We start from the raw sequence: 13,960 nt of genomic DNA, 5'->3' as shown, positions 1-13,960 counted from the left end.
TTCCAATCTCATCATTTTTTCTCATCCTTAATGTCTGAATCTTTGTTACTGATAGATAAAACTAAATTTAATAAAAATGGTTTTCATTTAATTCAAAATAAAGCTGAAATAAAACACAAATATTAGATGGAAAAACAATATAGGATCTATTATAAATTATATAAAAACTTAAGCAAATAGAAAAATAAATAGAAACGTTTAAATGAAGACAAGAAAACTTTTAATTAATTTAAAATGAAAACTGAAAATATCAAATGAAAGCTAATTAAAACTATTAATACTTTAACTTATATTTTATAAATATTGATCTGACACTAAGAGGAATCTGAATTGTAATCATTTATTGACATCCAACACAGTAGTGTTTTTCTTGAATTTTTACTGCAAGGCTCATTAACTTTAATAGGTTGAGTTGTCGGTTTATAAATGTTTTTATTTTATTTTTTATGGTTTCATCCTCTTGGCATCCAATCATTAATTTCAACATATGGCTGCATGTTTGTTTGTTGCGAGTGAACTCCTAATAAACTTAATTTGGACAGTTTGGATCTCAAACATGTTTTTGTGAACCTGATGAAAGAGTTCGCCTGGATTTTTATGTAGTCAGTAAACGATGTGGAAAATATTTCCTCTTCACTTTTGAAAACTTTATAATCCTGTTTTTTTTTTATATACGGTTAGTTGCATTCTGCATTGTTTTCCCCTTCAGAACAGGCCTGTGACCCATTTTTGAGTCTCTCCCCTCCAGTTGAGAAGCATTGGTCTGGGCGTCTCAGAGAAGTGATCTAAATGCTCTCAAGTTAAAGCACTTGTGTTTCTGTCGCCTGTCGTCAACAACGGGCCCATCCTAATCAGAGGTGGTTATTCATAGCAGCGCACTCACTCTAAGTGCATTTATGAAGTATTCATCAAGCCTCAAACACAGGCTTTTCATCTCTTTAAATCAACTTGTAAGATGTTTTTGTTTTGTACTTTCTTAGCCAACATATCAAGTATGAGACCTAGTTATTGCCCCCTTGCTGTCGGCTTCCCTCAGACTCTGCACACTGTTATCACATTTGATGAGTTTGCCCTCTATTCTTCATCCTTGTACTTTTTTCTCCCGGCTTTCTATGGATCAGTTTCAACGGATTGCACAGATAATAACCTCATCATATTTGTTGCCGTGGTTATTTTACTTGCCTTAAATGTCAGCAAGTGAGCTTCACTGATCTTTATGTCTCACTAGACTGCCGTCCTGTCATTTTTCTTGTGTGTGTTACCCTGGGTAAAAAAGTTTATTACGATTTTCTTTATTTTCTTTTTTTATGCATTGGGTATCAGAAATTAAAAACAAACAATACTTTTACAGCATTAATTAATCTAGGTTGTTAAATTGTATGTAATTGTATTGTATTAAATTGTATTAACATATGTTCAAAACTGCATTAACAATGAACAAGCATATTTATAAATTACAATTTACCATTATGCCTGATAATTTTTCATACCTAATGCTTTAATGATAACCAATTGAACAATATTGTAAAGTTAATTTTTATAAATGCCTGGAAATAATAATAATAAAGGTAAGTACAATGCAAAGGTAAATATACAATACAAATAAACACAACAATGAGATTTTATTTTTGTAATGATTTTACATTCCACAGTTTTAACATCTTTTTCAGGAATTATTTTCTCCTTTTTTTTTTCTTTTTTTTTTTTACAGTTTTATTAATCTTTTTTTTTTCAGGTACTCAACAGACGCATTATTGATGAAAAATATCCGATACACCTTTAGGCTTCAGTGTCTCATTAAAAAGCTGCAGTTTCACTGATTCAGCTACTTTTTTCATTTTACATTTTGAAGACAAATATATTCCCACTCAAGCTTCCCATCCTACCCTCCCAAAAAAAACTGAACAAAAGTGGACAATTGTTGGCTGTGATGTAAACACATTTGTCTTAATGTAACATGGAGTGTGTTCATGAAAACAGCAATCTGTGATCCTGGGCCCATATTGCCTTCATGCCCAACGCTTCATGATCTTCCTCTGAGGAGAGTCCTTAAAATGCCCACAAAGCTGACAGACTGTTACTTGTTTTGTTTTTTCTTTGTTTTTTTTACCACAGATTCTGTAAGACTGACTGAAATGTCTCACTATAAGCATCACAATGATCCATATGAAGCTTATGAGATGCAGTTCACTACCTGCTTTCAGTTTGGGACTCCGTCTAGGAAGAATACCAATTAAGCAATTAAGAAAAAGTGTTCTTTCTGCCCTTCAGTGCTTTTTGATTGAACATCCCACTTTGCCCTGTTGAAGAAAGAAAGAAGGAATGAATTTAAGTATGTTTTTAAATCTTGTTACATGTAATTCTAAATTAGGTTTGTGCAAGGATGGCATTTTGGTTTTATTTGAGAAATGTTGTGTACAACCAGCGACTGACCCCAATTATGTCTTTGCCTAGGAGAGTAATCCGTGGACTGAAATACATATTTTCCTCCTAAGTGTGTCAAGGAACACTATCTTATATAAGGCCAGATGGGCTTGTTGCAAGATGCTTCTAAAACAGATTGTTTCTTGTGTATTTATGCAGGTTTTCGGTTGCATGCATATTGTAATCAAGCCTTGTGGAGTTTGTGGGCTGCATTTGGTCGATTTGTCTTCGGGCTCTGCTTCTGGAAAGTGTGAAGAAGTCTTCTGGAGTTCTGTGAGTGTGGTTGGATGTTTATGTAATTTCATGGCTAATTGCATTGTCAGCATGCAACAAAGTCTTTTTTTTACTTTAATGCTGCCAAACAAATCACCCAAAGCGCCTAAGAATATGTCAAAAATGCTCTGAATACAGCTTGTTTCACGAATGAACACAATGAAAACTCTCAAAATGAATGAACGTGTTAAAGGAGCTTGAGTATGAGCAGCAGTGTGACCCATGCTCCTTTTTCCTTACTATTGCTATTTGGAAGCAGGTGATAATTTAGGTGGTTTTAGCTTCAGTTAAAATTAAACACACCTGAAACCGTTAAAGGGATAGTTCAGCCAGAAACCAAATCTGTGTGAGTTTCTTTCCTCTGTTGAAGTCAAAGAAGACATTTTGAATAATGTTGGTTAACCGAACAATTGCCGGTAGCCATGAATTTCCATTGTCCCCACCATTTCTTTCCAAATGATGACAGAATTTTCATTTTTGGGTGAGCTATCCCTTTTATCAACATCTACAGGATCACTAGCAACTTCTAGACAGGTTATGCCAGAGGAGAAAAGTTTTACATTTAAAATGAGTTTTTCCATGACTTTTTTTTGTCCTTTTTAATAAACAAAAAATACAATTAGAAGTATTGCACTCACGAAGAGCAATTAATGGGCAATGAAATATTTTTGTGCATTCTTACTATATATCCACTATTGAAATTTTTGACATTTCATCACTTGATTAATTTCATTACTTTTCCAGGGCTGGAAATCACAATTCCCTGACATTCCTAGGTTTTCTATGATGATGTGAGTCTGGGGGTCTTTCCATGACCCATTCAATCTTTTAAAGGTTGTTTTTGTCAATGTTTAGGTATACATTAGTACTACTAAGTGCCCATTCTTTTACTGACAGACGTAAATGGGCACCAGCTGCTGGCCGTCATGAACTCTGTGGAATTCCTCTATAGAGGAACTTAATGCGAGGAATTCTATGAAAGAGAGCTGGCAGGTATTTGTTTTGGCAAATCTCCCTTTTAGAAATCTGTAAACATGGTCTTGCAGCAGAGCTAAATCTCCTAGTGTAGGTTTTTGGCATGGTTGAATGAGTGTGCCAGTTTGCCAGTGACCCTCGGCGCATGTGTTCCATCATAGTGCGCTGTTTTATGGCTGCTCAAGTGATTGTTTATGCGTTTATAGCATGTGAAATGGATAATAAAATGTTCCCGATTTTGAAAACAAATGAGTGAGAAGAGAAATAATGCAAACAGCTTGAGGGATTGTATTAAGTTTGTGCTAGCCACTCGTCCTCCATGTTGAGGTCACGATTCCACAGATGTACCTCTTTTGTGCACCACTGCGGTCTCATGTAATCAGGAGGCACTTACATACCACGTCCTGTTTTGGGAGTTCCCTTTAAGTAAATAGACACATGGTTAAACAGAGTAGGAAGGTGGATTCAAATGGGGATTTCTTTTGTCAGCGCATAGATGCTTTTAGAATTGAAGTCAGCATGCGTTACCATCAAATGGCATAAATGCCTCCTTCCGGACAAGCTTAAGGCAGTATCAGTGTGATGTTGAGTTGTCTTTCTGCATACTACGTCAGTCGTGTCTACAGGGACAAAGTGGTCGGCTGTCTAAAACCGGATATGAAATCTTTCCTTTTCAGTAATTCTTGGTTCAACAAAAGCCTACCTGATTTCTCCCAAGGCAGGTTTTTGATTTTATGCATAATATATATGTTACCTTTGTTGTCCTTTTTCTTTCTTTCTTTTTTTTTTTTTTTTTCTTTTTTTTGTATGGAGACCGCAAAACACTCTTACAAACTATATTGATAGTAACTAAAGAATTTGCACACTTCCTACACACACATTCACACTGATGATGACCGTTATTACTAAAAAACAAAGAAAGAAGCACATAATAAAATCGAGAGTATGTTAGAAACGTCCGCTGATACCATTTGGACATGAAAAAGAAATAAAACATGGAAAATGCTTCAAAAAATGTCTTTCCTGATAGGTTTTTTTTTTCTCTTCTGGAATATTATAGGTATTATTTTTCTCTTTACAATTTTCTGTAGAGCAGTAGCAACACAACGTCATGAGCAGGCATCTCCAATTCCCAAAATCTTCGTCATTTCTGCACGAGCGGATCCTTTAGCCACATCCCAAGAGTCATTGCGATAGTCTCCAGGGTCCGAGACAAATCAGCAAGTTTTGACACAACAGATCCAAACTGCATCAAAGTTGTTGTACAGTCATGTGAAAGAAGCTTGGTCCTGGTGCTCCTGATTCGTCTGAACTCCTGGGCTTCAAACATTGGCACTGGACCTCCATACTTGCATGTGGTGCCGTCCAGATACAAATACAGTAGTCTCCAGGTTTGGCAGTTTTTAGGTGTCAGCCTACATGTCAATATCAATCCTTGCTGCATCAAAATAAGTAATACTGTCTGTTTCTTTGCTTCATTCATTACCGTTTTCTTGTACTCATGAAAGTCACAACTTCTGACAGAACGAATGTTTTTCTGTGCAGGATCTTGACGACGGAAAGTCTCACTGATATTATCTTATGATTTTTTTTTTTTTCTTTTTTTTTCATTTAAACAATCAGGACACTCAGGTGTAGATTCACACACATGGTTAAAAATGGCCTGGTTGGTGAGATTAGAAATGATTCTAAATGATTCTAAATGATTTTGATCTTCAGTTATGTTTTTTTTTTTATGTTTTGTCCCTCATTGTCCAGCTGCACATGTAGGGCTCTGGGATTTTTAGAGGCCGTCCCTTAACACACTGTGCCGTTTTCTTGGCGGGATTTGGGGCACGTGGAGCGAGGGATCGGCTGTATGGAGGGCGCAAGCGTGCAGAAGAAACCGGCGATGAGGGACAGGCCCAAACCACCCCAGGCGCAGAACATTGACCAGCCGTAACCGTGACTGATGTCATCTGGGAGGCCGTACATGTAGCGAGGGTAACGGGACAGTTCAAAGTTGATGCCTGCTACACAGGTGCACAAGGAAATGATGCAAAATGTGCCTGGAAAAAGAGAAAGACACTCATCAGAATATTTCAGTAGCTTTGATCCTAAAACTGAATAAGTTGCCTTTGCTGTATGCTTCAGCATCCCAACTGAAGTTTAGTACATTTACTCTGATTACGCTGATTTTGAGAGAAATTCAGGGATTCAGTCCTGTGGAAATCAATATAGAGCAGGGATTCTCTGGCCCTCGAGGTCCACTGTCCCGCAAAGTCCGGCTCCAACCCTAATCAAACACACCTGCCAGTAGTGATCCTGAAGACCTTGCCAAGCTTGTTCAGGTGTGTTTGATTAGTGTTGAGAACCCCTGCTCTCATGTGACTTGTACAAATAGTGGTCTTACATGCCAAGCTTATACTTTAATACACAGCCAAAAAATAAATAAAAGTAGGCTACAGCAAACACAAATGTTGAGTAAAATAGACGTTTGTTAAATTAAGAAGATTTTTTCCAATTCTCACTATTAGCTCCTAATTAGTTTTGGTCTCTATTGACTTACCTATTTATATAAATGTGATGGTTTTAGAATGACTGCATATACTATACATGCAAATATATGCAATATGACTGAAATAAGAGGACTGGAGAACAAAAACATCACAAGCTGGCTTTGTTGAGACAGAAGTTTTTTTTTAATCTACCATTCAAATCTTTGGGGTCAATAATATGCATTTAGTTTAATAAATGTTAATTCGGCACAAATGCATTCAATTAATTAAATGTGACTTCTACAGTTTCAAATATATGCAGTTTTTTTTTTTACTCTTCAAAGAAAATTTTCAGATAAGCGATGTTTCTTGAACCCCAATTCAGCCGGTTAGAATGATTTCTGAAGAGACATCTAGAAATCCATTGATAATTGTAAGTAAATTTGCAGCAGTAGCTTCCAGTCTATACACTGTCATTGATTACAAATCATTTGAGCCCATGTTTAACGTGCGGTGCTCCATTGCCTGTGTTATGCAAGCTATGATTATTAAATGTCATTACATAACATTGCAGTGACATTCCATCATGCAGTTGCAGACTCGGGATATTCACATCTCTACTTTCTCAAGCCTTGTTACATATATTACAAGCTTTATCTGCAAGTCAAGCCCTGTATAGATGACGCTGTCATAACATGTTAGTTGATAAAGAGCTCTAACAAACTAATTTTCCCGCACCATGTGACTGACAGAACATTCAGTGGGGATTCATCCTGCCATAATCTGACCCTCAACACTCCTTCTGCCTTTATAATTCAGCATCTTAATTGGCTTTTTAATTGCCATCTCATTATTCAGGCGCAGGGCATCGCATTAATCCAGCGCACATCTTAATTGCATCTCCGCTTTACTCTCTACGGCGCCGCTGCCGCATTTATGGGAGCGGAGAGAGTGACGCTTCCTCTGCTCGACGGCCGTTAACAGAATATCAAAATGCATGGGAACGAGGCCACAGGCTGTGTCGATTGGTGTGAGCATATGTGTAGTGAGGTGATGAGCTTGTGGGTGCATTCAAAAAAACAGTGATGCTTGCTGTCGAGAGCCTCGATATTGGTTGGCGTAAAGTGAGATAAGAGATTAGGAGATAATTGATGTTACATAATTGCTTTAATGTCGGCTTCCTGGCTGTCGCTCATTAATTAATGCAGTCACAGAGTGACTTGCATAGGAATTGACTACCACACTGAGCTTAGCACACAGCATGGCTGAGAGTGGATGTTTAGTATGTTACCTACTTTAGCTAGTCTTACTTTTGTGATTTTATGTAATAAATATCCTTTAAAATAAATTCATAATTTAATTATGCATATATAAAATAGTATACATTTGGGTGCGTATGTATAATATTATACATTTATATATGTGACTTTTATTATGAAATGTTTCTTAAACTAACAATATATTCAGTTATGGTTATTCTGTGAAGTAGCCTATTCCAAAAATATTTAAAGTAATTTGCTTTTAATTACTAAAGTGTATTCTCTTCATTATGTTGATATTTTATTTAATAGACTTTATGGTATTTATATATATAAATAAGTTGAATTTGACCATATTTCATTCATTCATTAATATATAAAAAACTAATTATATATATATATATATATATATTTTTTTTATTTTTTTTTTTTATATATATTTAATATATATATATATATTTAATTGTATTCTGTAGCCCTTAAATGACTTAAAATATACATAATTTACACAGTAAACATATTTTATTTTATATGTGTCTTAATATATATAATGCAATTTAATAAGAAAAAAAGGGGGGGAAATACTGTAAGTAGCCTATATAGTCCATGTAGGTTCGTTTTGAGTTGACTTACCACCCATGAGGAAGAGCAGACCTGCCACATACTGCATGAGGCCACGGTCCCAGCAGCATCCCAGCATCCCAATGATCCATCCGAAGAGGATGATGGCCACCGCCATTCCCATAAATCCTGCCGTCATCCTCCGTAGATCTGTGGGTGGTGAGAAATAAGGCAAGTCAAACACATGACTCAGAACTGATAAGGTCACGGCTTGGACACGCTCGGCAAAATTATGCATTTCAATGAGCGCTTCTATAAGCACTGTACTATGTTCTATTTTATAACGTTATTTTTTTCTCATTCATAGCTTTTGTTTTTTTCAACCCAGCTTTATCAGATGATCTATGGGATGCTTTTAACTATTAAATGACTTCTTGTGTATTCTTCTGACTATCTAGCATTTGACTGATAGTTTGTTGTAGCAAAATTCAAAACTGAAATGGAAAATAAATATAACCGCATATACAAAGTTCAAAAACTTTATAAATCCTGCAATAATGCCCTGTTTGAGTGTGCAGCCACACGCTGAGTGTGGGACAGGGTTGACTCTGTGTTAGCCAGAGGGTAGGTCGCAACATTTGTGTTCGTTAGCTCTTTTTAATCTCACAGTTGAATTCTCACAGTACAGGAGAGGTGGCAGGCCCAAAACGCCAGGCTCGGTGGCTTATGCCAGAAAACTGTGAAAGGGTCACAGAGTACACCTCCAGGGTAGACGCGCCACTAGATGAGCATGCTGTAAGAGCGCTTTTAGTACTTTCTAATTGAGATGTTTTTTTTTTTTCATCAAAGTTATATCAAAAAGAAAATGTAAGATGTTTTTTAAACAGCAATTCATCATTCTCACATCTTTGACCTGATATTCAGCAGATGCTTGTTTGTTATTATTTAAATTGAAAGTGGCAAGTTTCATGATCCTATGGAAGCCAGTTTCCTCATCTATGAAAAATTGTGATGTTTGCTTTTCACACTTGTCTCAAATTTCCTAAATTTCCAACTTTAAATCTTGCATTTGCAACCTATTCTTTAACTTTGTGACTGTTGTATTTGAAACACTATCTCAGTGACTGTTTCCTGTATTTGCATTTGCGACTTTATTTTTCACACTTGCGTCTGTTTTCAGTAATTGCGACTTCAAAATGTGACAATGTGACTTTCTTGTATTTGCAACTTCATCACAGTGCAACTATTTGCTTCTCATAACTGTGACTTTATCTTACAATGTGACTTCATTTAAATAAAAAATTTCTCACAATTGCTATTAATTTCAGTAATTGTGACTATATCACACAATGTGACCTTCTCATATTTGCAACTTTGTTTCTTACAATGCAACTTTTTTCCCTGTAGTTGCAAATTAGTTTTTTGTAACTGTGACTTGGGGACCTATCCTGGTGCAACGCGATGCCAGCAATGGCGCAAGTGTTTTTTGCTAGTTTCAGCCCTACACAGTTGTAATTTTCACATCCTGCACCATGTTGTTTAAATAGCAAATGCATGTGTGCCAATGGGCATGCTGGTCTGAAATCGAGGTGTGTTCTGGCGCGTTGCTATTTTGAGGCAACTGAAATAGACTGTGGCATTGACCAACAAAAACCTGATCTAAAGTCTGGCGCAATATTTATTTATTTTCTATGTAAAAAGCACGTTAGTAATATGTGCTTATAGATGGATGCACAACACGCGTACACTTTGCTTATTACACACACATGGATGCGCAGCAGCACACAAACATTTTTTGAAATGTAAAAATTTAAGGATTAAAATGTAAAATATTATTTTAGTGTAGATAAAAATAAAAATACCTACATGTCATAATGGATAGTCTTTGCATGTATCACGAGCAGATCCATTCCCTCACTAGAGAAGTGTTCAGTTTTTCTGCTTGCAAATTCCACCATGTAAATAGCGAATATGACATGGTGCGAGACAAGTGCAACTGGGTTTAAAGGCAATAGGAGATGAAACTCTGATTGGTTTATTGCACATTACACCCATAACACACCCATTACTCATTAAGAGAATAGGGACAACTCTTCCCTAACAAGATCATGCATCGGGTGTGCCAACCGTTTTTCCCTTCCTTAAGCAAAAGTAGATTCGGACATTCCCTAAGCGTAATTGCTCCATGCACTTTAGACTATACACTTAGATCATTAAAATAGGGCCCTTAATCTCTAATGTGACTTTCTTGCAACTGCAACTGTTTTTGGGACTTAATCTCATAATGTGTTTTTTTTTGGTATTTGCAACTTTATTTTTCGCAATGTAACTTTATTTCTTGAGGTTGCAACTTGTTTCTTGTAACTTTGACTTAATCTTACACCGTGACTCTCACAATTAAAAATTTGTTGGGGAAATTGCAACTTTATATCTCACAATGTAAATTTCAAGTACTTGCAACTTTTTCACAATGGAACTATATTTACTGTAGTTGCAACTTGTTTCTTGTAAGTGTGACTTAATCTAAAAACACTGATTCTTGCAACTGAACACATTTTTGAGGTAATTGTGACTGCATCTCACAATGTGGCTTTCTAGAATTTGCAGCTTTGTTTCTTTTCTGAACTTTGTGCGTTTTCTGAAATATTTATCTACCTAGCAGGTGTGAAAAAAAATGCTTTATTGTCTGGAGATTGTGGAAAAGTTTCTTATGCAATCTGCAGACTGATGCTAAACCAGACTGTCAGCATCATTCAAAATGTATATTAACTAAAAAAAAGCATGTCAACGAGAGTACAAGAGCGCAGAACACTTGATTCTAGCTCTTCTGGAAACAGGCCAGGAGAAGTCTCTGTAGTTGTAATGTAAAACAATTACACAATGTGGCTTTCTAGAATTTGCAGCTTTGTTTCTTGTAACTATGATTTAATCTTACACGGTGACTTGCAGTTAAACAATTGTTTAAGTAATTGTGACTTTTTCACAAAGTGACCGTAGTAATTGCAACTTTATTTCTCACTGTGGCAGCTTTAGATCTCTGTTTGACTTTAAAAATCAATTTTATTAGTTTTACTCATCTGAACTTTCATGTTTGGTTGTATTTCTCTCCCTTATAAGATGCCTTGGAACTGTTACTTTGCTGTCCTCTGAAAGAGCTCAGTTATGACCTTTATATATGGTTTACTGCAGTATTGCCTCAATAAAATTGACAGAGCCTTCACAACATTGGAACAGTTGGTGTGAAACAAGCAAGGTTATGTTTTAAATTGATCCTTTAAAAAGAGTTTAAAGCGAAGTTAGCCAAGTCATACTATAAAATACATTGTGGTGTAAGAAAACAAGAGTGTTATTTAAACATTGAGTCAGACTACAAACACTTTACCACACACCTCATGGAAAGCTTCCTTGGGTACAGCCTTATTTTAGTTGCTTACGTCGGAGCCCATATAATCTTTGTTACATAATAATATGAATTTCGTTGCTGTAGAAATGGGGTAGTGTCAGCGTGCATGTAGGCAACAGCATGCATTGCATTCCGAAACCATAAGTGCTCGGGTATAGTCATATAAATTACTATATATGTCCATGCAGCGTTTTAGCTTTGTGGTCGTCAGTTAACAGAACTGAAAGAGAGAAAGCGGTTTACATGAAGTCAGGAACATTTCTCAGTTAGGTGCAAATTATAAAATGCTGTTTGTTATCTGAATGGCAGCTTTGGTCTCATGTTGAGAGAAACATGTTATGCTTAAGAGAGCAAAGTATTGAATCTCTTCCCTTAAATGTTTTAAGGGAGCTACTGGATATAAAAATCATGTTAATGCAGAGTGTTGCACAACTTCATTCCGTAACAAGTACAGTATAGAAGTACGGTTTAACTTTTAGTACACTATTTAATTTAATTTTACTAAACCGACACTGCTTTATGAATATATACTAAAAAATGAACACTTTTTATATTATTATTATTGCTTTAAACGTGTTGCAGCTTTGTAACAGTGGTTCTCTGTTTTGCACACCGAGTGGTAACTTTCCATTGAGCGTTTTCTGAAATATTTATCGACCTAGCAGGTGTGAAAAAAATGCTTGATTGTCTGGAGATTGTGGAAGAGTTTCTTATGCAATCTGCAGATTGATGCTAAACCAGACTGTCAGCATCATTCAAAATGTATATTAACTAAAAAAAGCATGTCAACGAGAGTACAAGAGCGCAGAACACTAGATTCTAGCTCTTCTGGAAACAGGCCAGGAGAAGTCTCTGTAGTTGGCCCGCTCCTTTTGTTTGATATTCTTGTCGTTTTTGTACCTCTGTGTTTCGTAACCTACTGGGCTCCCAAATGTGTCAGGTTCTGCCAGATCTTTGTTCCCCTCGCTCTCAAGCACTGAATGAGAAAGCAGACTGTAAATGCTGTACTGCAAGCAAATGTGTGCTTTCAAAGTCTCTAAAGGGCAGGGTGTGTAATTATATGTGGCACCGGATCTTCGCCAATTAGATACTTTTTAATCAAAGAGGGGGAAGTATATAGACTGTACTGAAGCTTGATTTCTCAGAATTTGTGACCTGAAATGTCAGATCTTTCAAATTGCAGTTTTTCCACTGGAATATGCCATAAATTCTTGAAATGATGGACTTTGGACCTTGACTAGCTTGTTCAGGTTTGTTTGATTAGGGTTAGAACTAAACTCTTCAGGAAATTGGATCTTGAGGGCCAGAGTTGAGAACCCCTGATTTAAAGGGTTCATTTACGGACCTTAAAAACCTGCATGACTTTTTGTTGTGGAACACAATGGAAGATAATTTTTAAGAATGTTAGGATCCAAACATCAGAACCCATTGATTTCTTTGTATGGACCAAATAAACAAAAATAAAAAACACAGAGGCCAAAATCAAACACTGTCTGTACTACTTTTAAATAAGTAATTCAAGACCTCGCCAAAAAAAAAAAAAAAAAAAAAAAAAAAGGTTTTGTATAGTATGAAAGTAATCCAGACGTACTACATTGGCCTTGTTGTCACGTGACCTACCAGTGTCAGTTGTTGCATCACTACCATACACAAATCCTCTCCCATGGCTTTATGGGTATAGTAATGTGTCCATTAGATGTGAATCTCACTGTAAATAGTAGATCGTCCGGGGACTTTTTGCCTACTGTTTTATGAATACTGTGAATTTGGACACATACTGTTACCAGGGAAATATGCAAATTTGGATGCAGCCTGAGACATTTTTTTCCAAATATTTTACTTTGAGTTCCATGGAAGGCATGTCATTTATGAAAGAGAAAATAGTGACAATTTTTGTGTGCACCCCTTTAAATCACCGAAATACCTCTTAAAGTCATCCTGAAATGGCTTTCCCAACCCATTAATATCCATAATGTGACATGATTTGAGTGAAATGGCTTCGAGTATTTAACAAAAAAAAGGTGCGAACCATTGGCAAATTATGTTTTTTAAAATTTTCATATCCGAATCAAGCCAAGAATTCTTTCTTTCTTGAGTTGATGAAACACATTATTAAAACAAACTTTTTTATTCTCTCTTTGTAATACCATGAATTGATGAATTGTACACATAAAGACTAAGGCAGCATATAAAGTAAATTATGATTTAATTTCAAATTTAAGCCTTAATTTAGGATTCAAATATACTGAACTAATTTTTTAACCCAAATATTCCACTTGGGATCAACGTGAAAATTAAGTTTCTTTCTCCCCCCACCCTCTCCTTTCCCAATGTGAGCTCAGTTAGCAGCAATATACTCGTTCAAGTTTGCACACGATTCCCTGAATGATCTGTAAACATCCTGTGATAAATCACATAGCCTTCTTGACTTCAACTTTAAAATACCTCTAATAGAAGTAAATGTAGACTTAACCGCATGATCTAACCACATAATGGCCGTACCATCGCAAGCTAACGGGAAACATGATTGATACAGGATGGTTTATGGTGGATTGCACCGTAATCGAACTGGGAATCAAATTGTGGCA

General features: G+C 36.1%; 1 protein-coding gene across 1 annotated transcript in view; it reads right to left on the bottom strand.

Annotated features, from left to right (window-relative positions):
• Positions 1 to 1,913: 1,913 nt before the first annotated feature.
• Positions 1,914 to 13,960, bottom strand: part of tmem178bb (transmembrane protein 178Bb) — an 82,433-nt gene continuing 70,386 nt past the window's right edge. Inside the window, exons 4-5 of the mRNA XM_059505067.1 lie at positions 8,042 to 8,179; positions 1,914 to 5,720 (exon numbers count right to left, since the gene is read on the bottom strand). Coding sequence (XP_059361050.1) covers positions 5,470 to 5,720; positions 8,042 to 8,179 — 389 coding nt within the window. The 3' untranslated portion in view covers positions 1,914 to 5,469. The remainder of the gene's footprint in view (positions 5,721 to 8,041; positions 8,180 to 13,960) is intronic.

The sequence above is a fragment of the Carassius carassius genome, chromosome 22, assembly GCF_963082965.1.
Source record: "Carassius carassius chromosome 22, fCarCar2.1, whole genome shotgun sequence".
Lineage (NCBI taxonomy): Eukaryota > Metazoa > Chordata > Actinopteri > Cypriniformes > Cyprinidae > Carassius > Carassius carassius.
The sequence above is the reverse complement of the archived record's forward strand: the minus strand, read 5'-3'. Positions and strand labels throughout refer to the sequence as shown.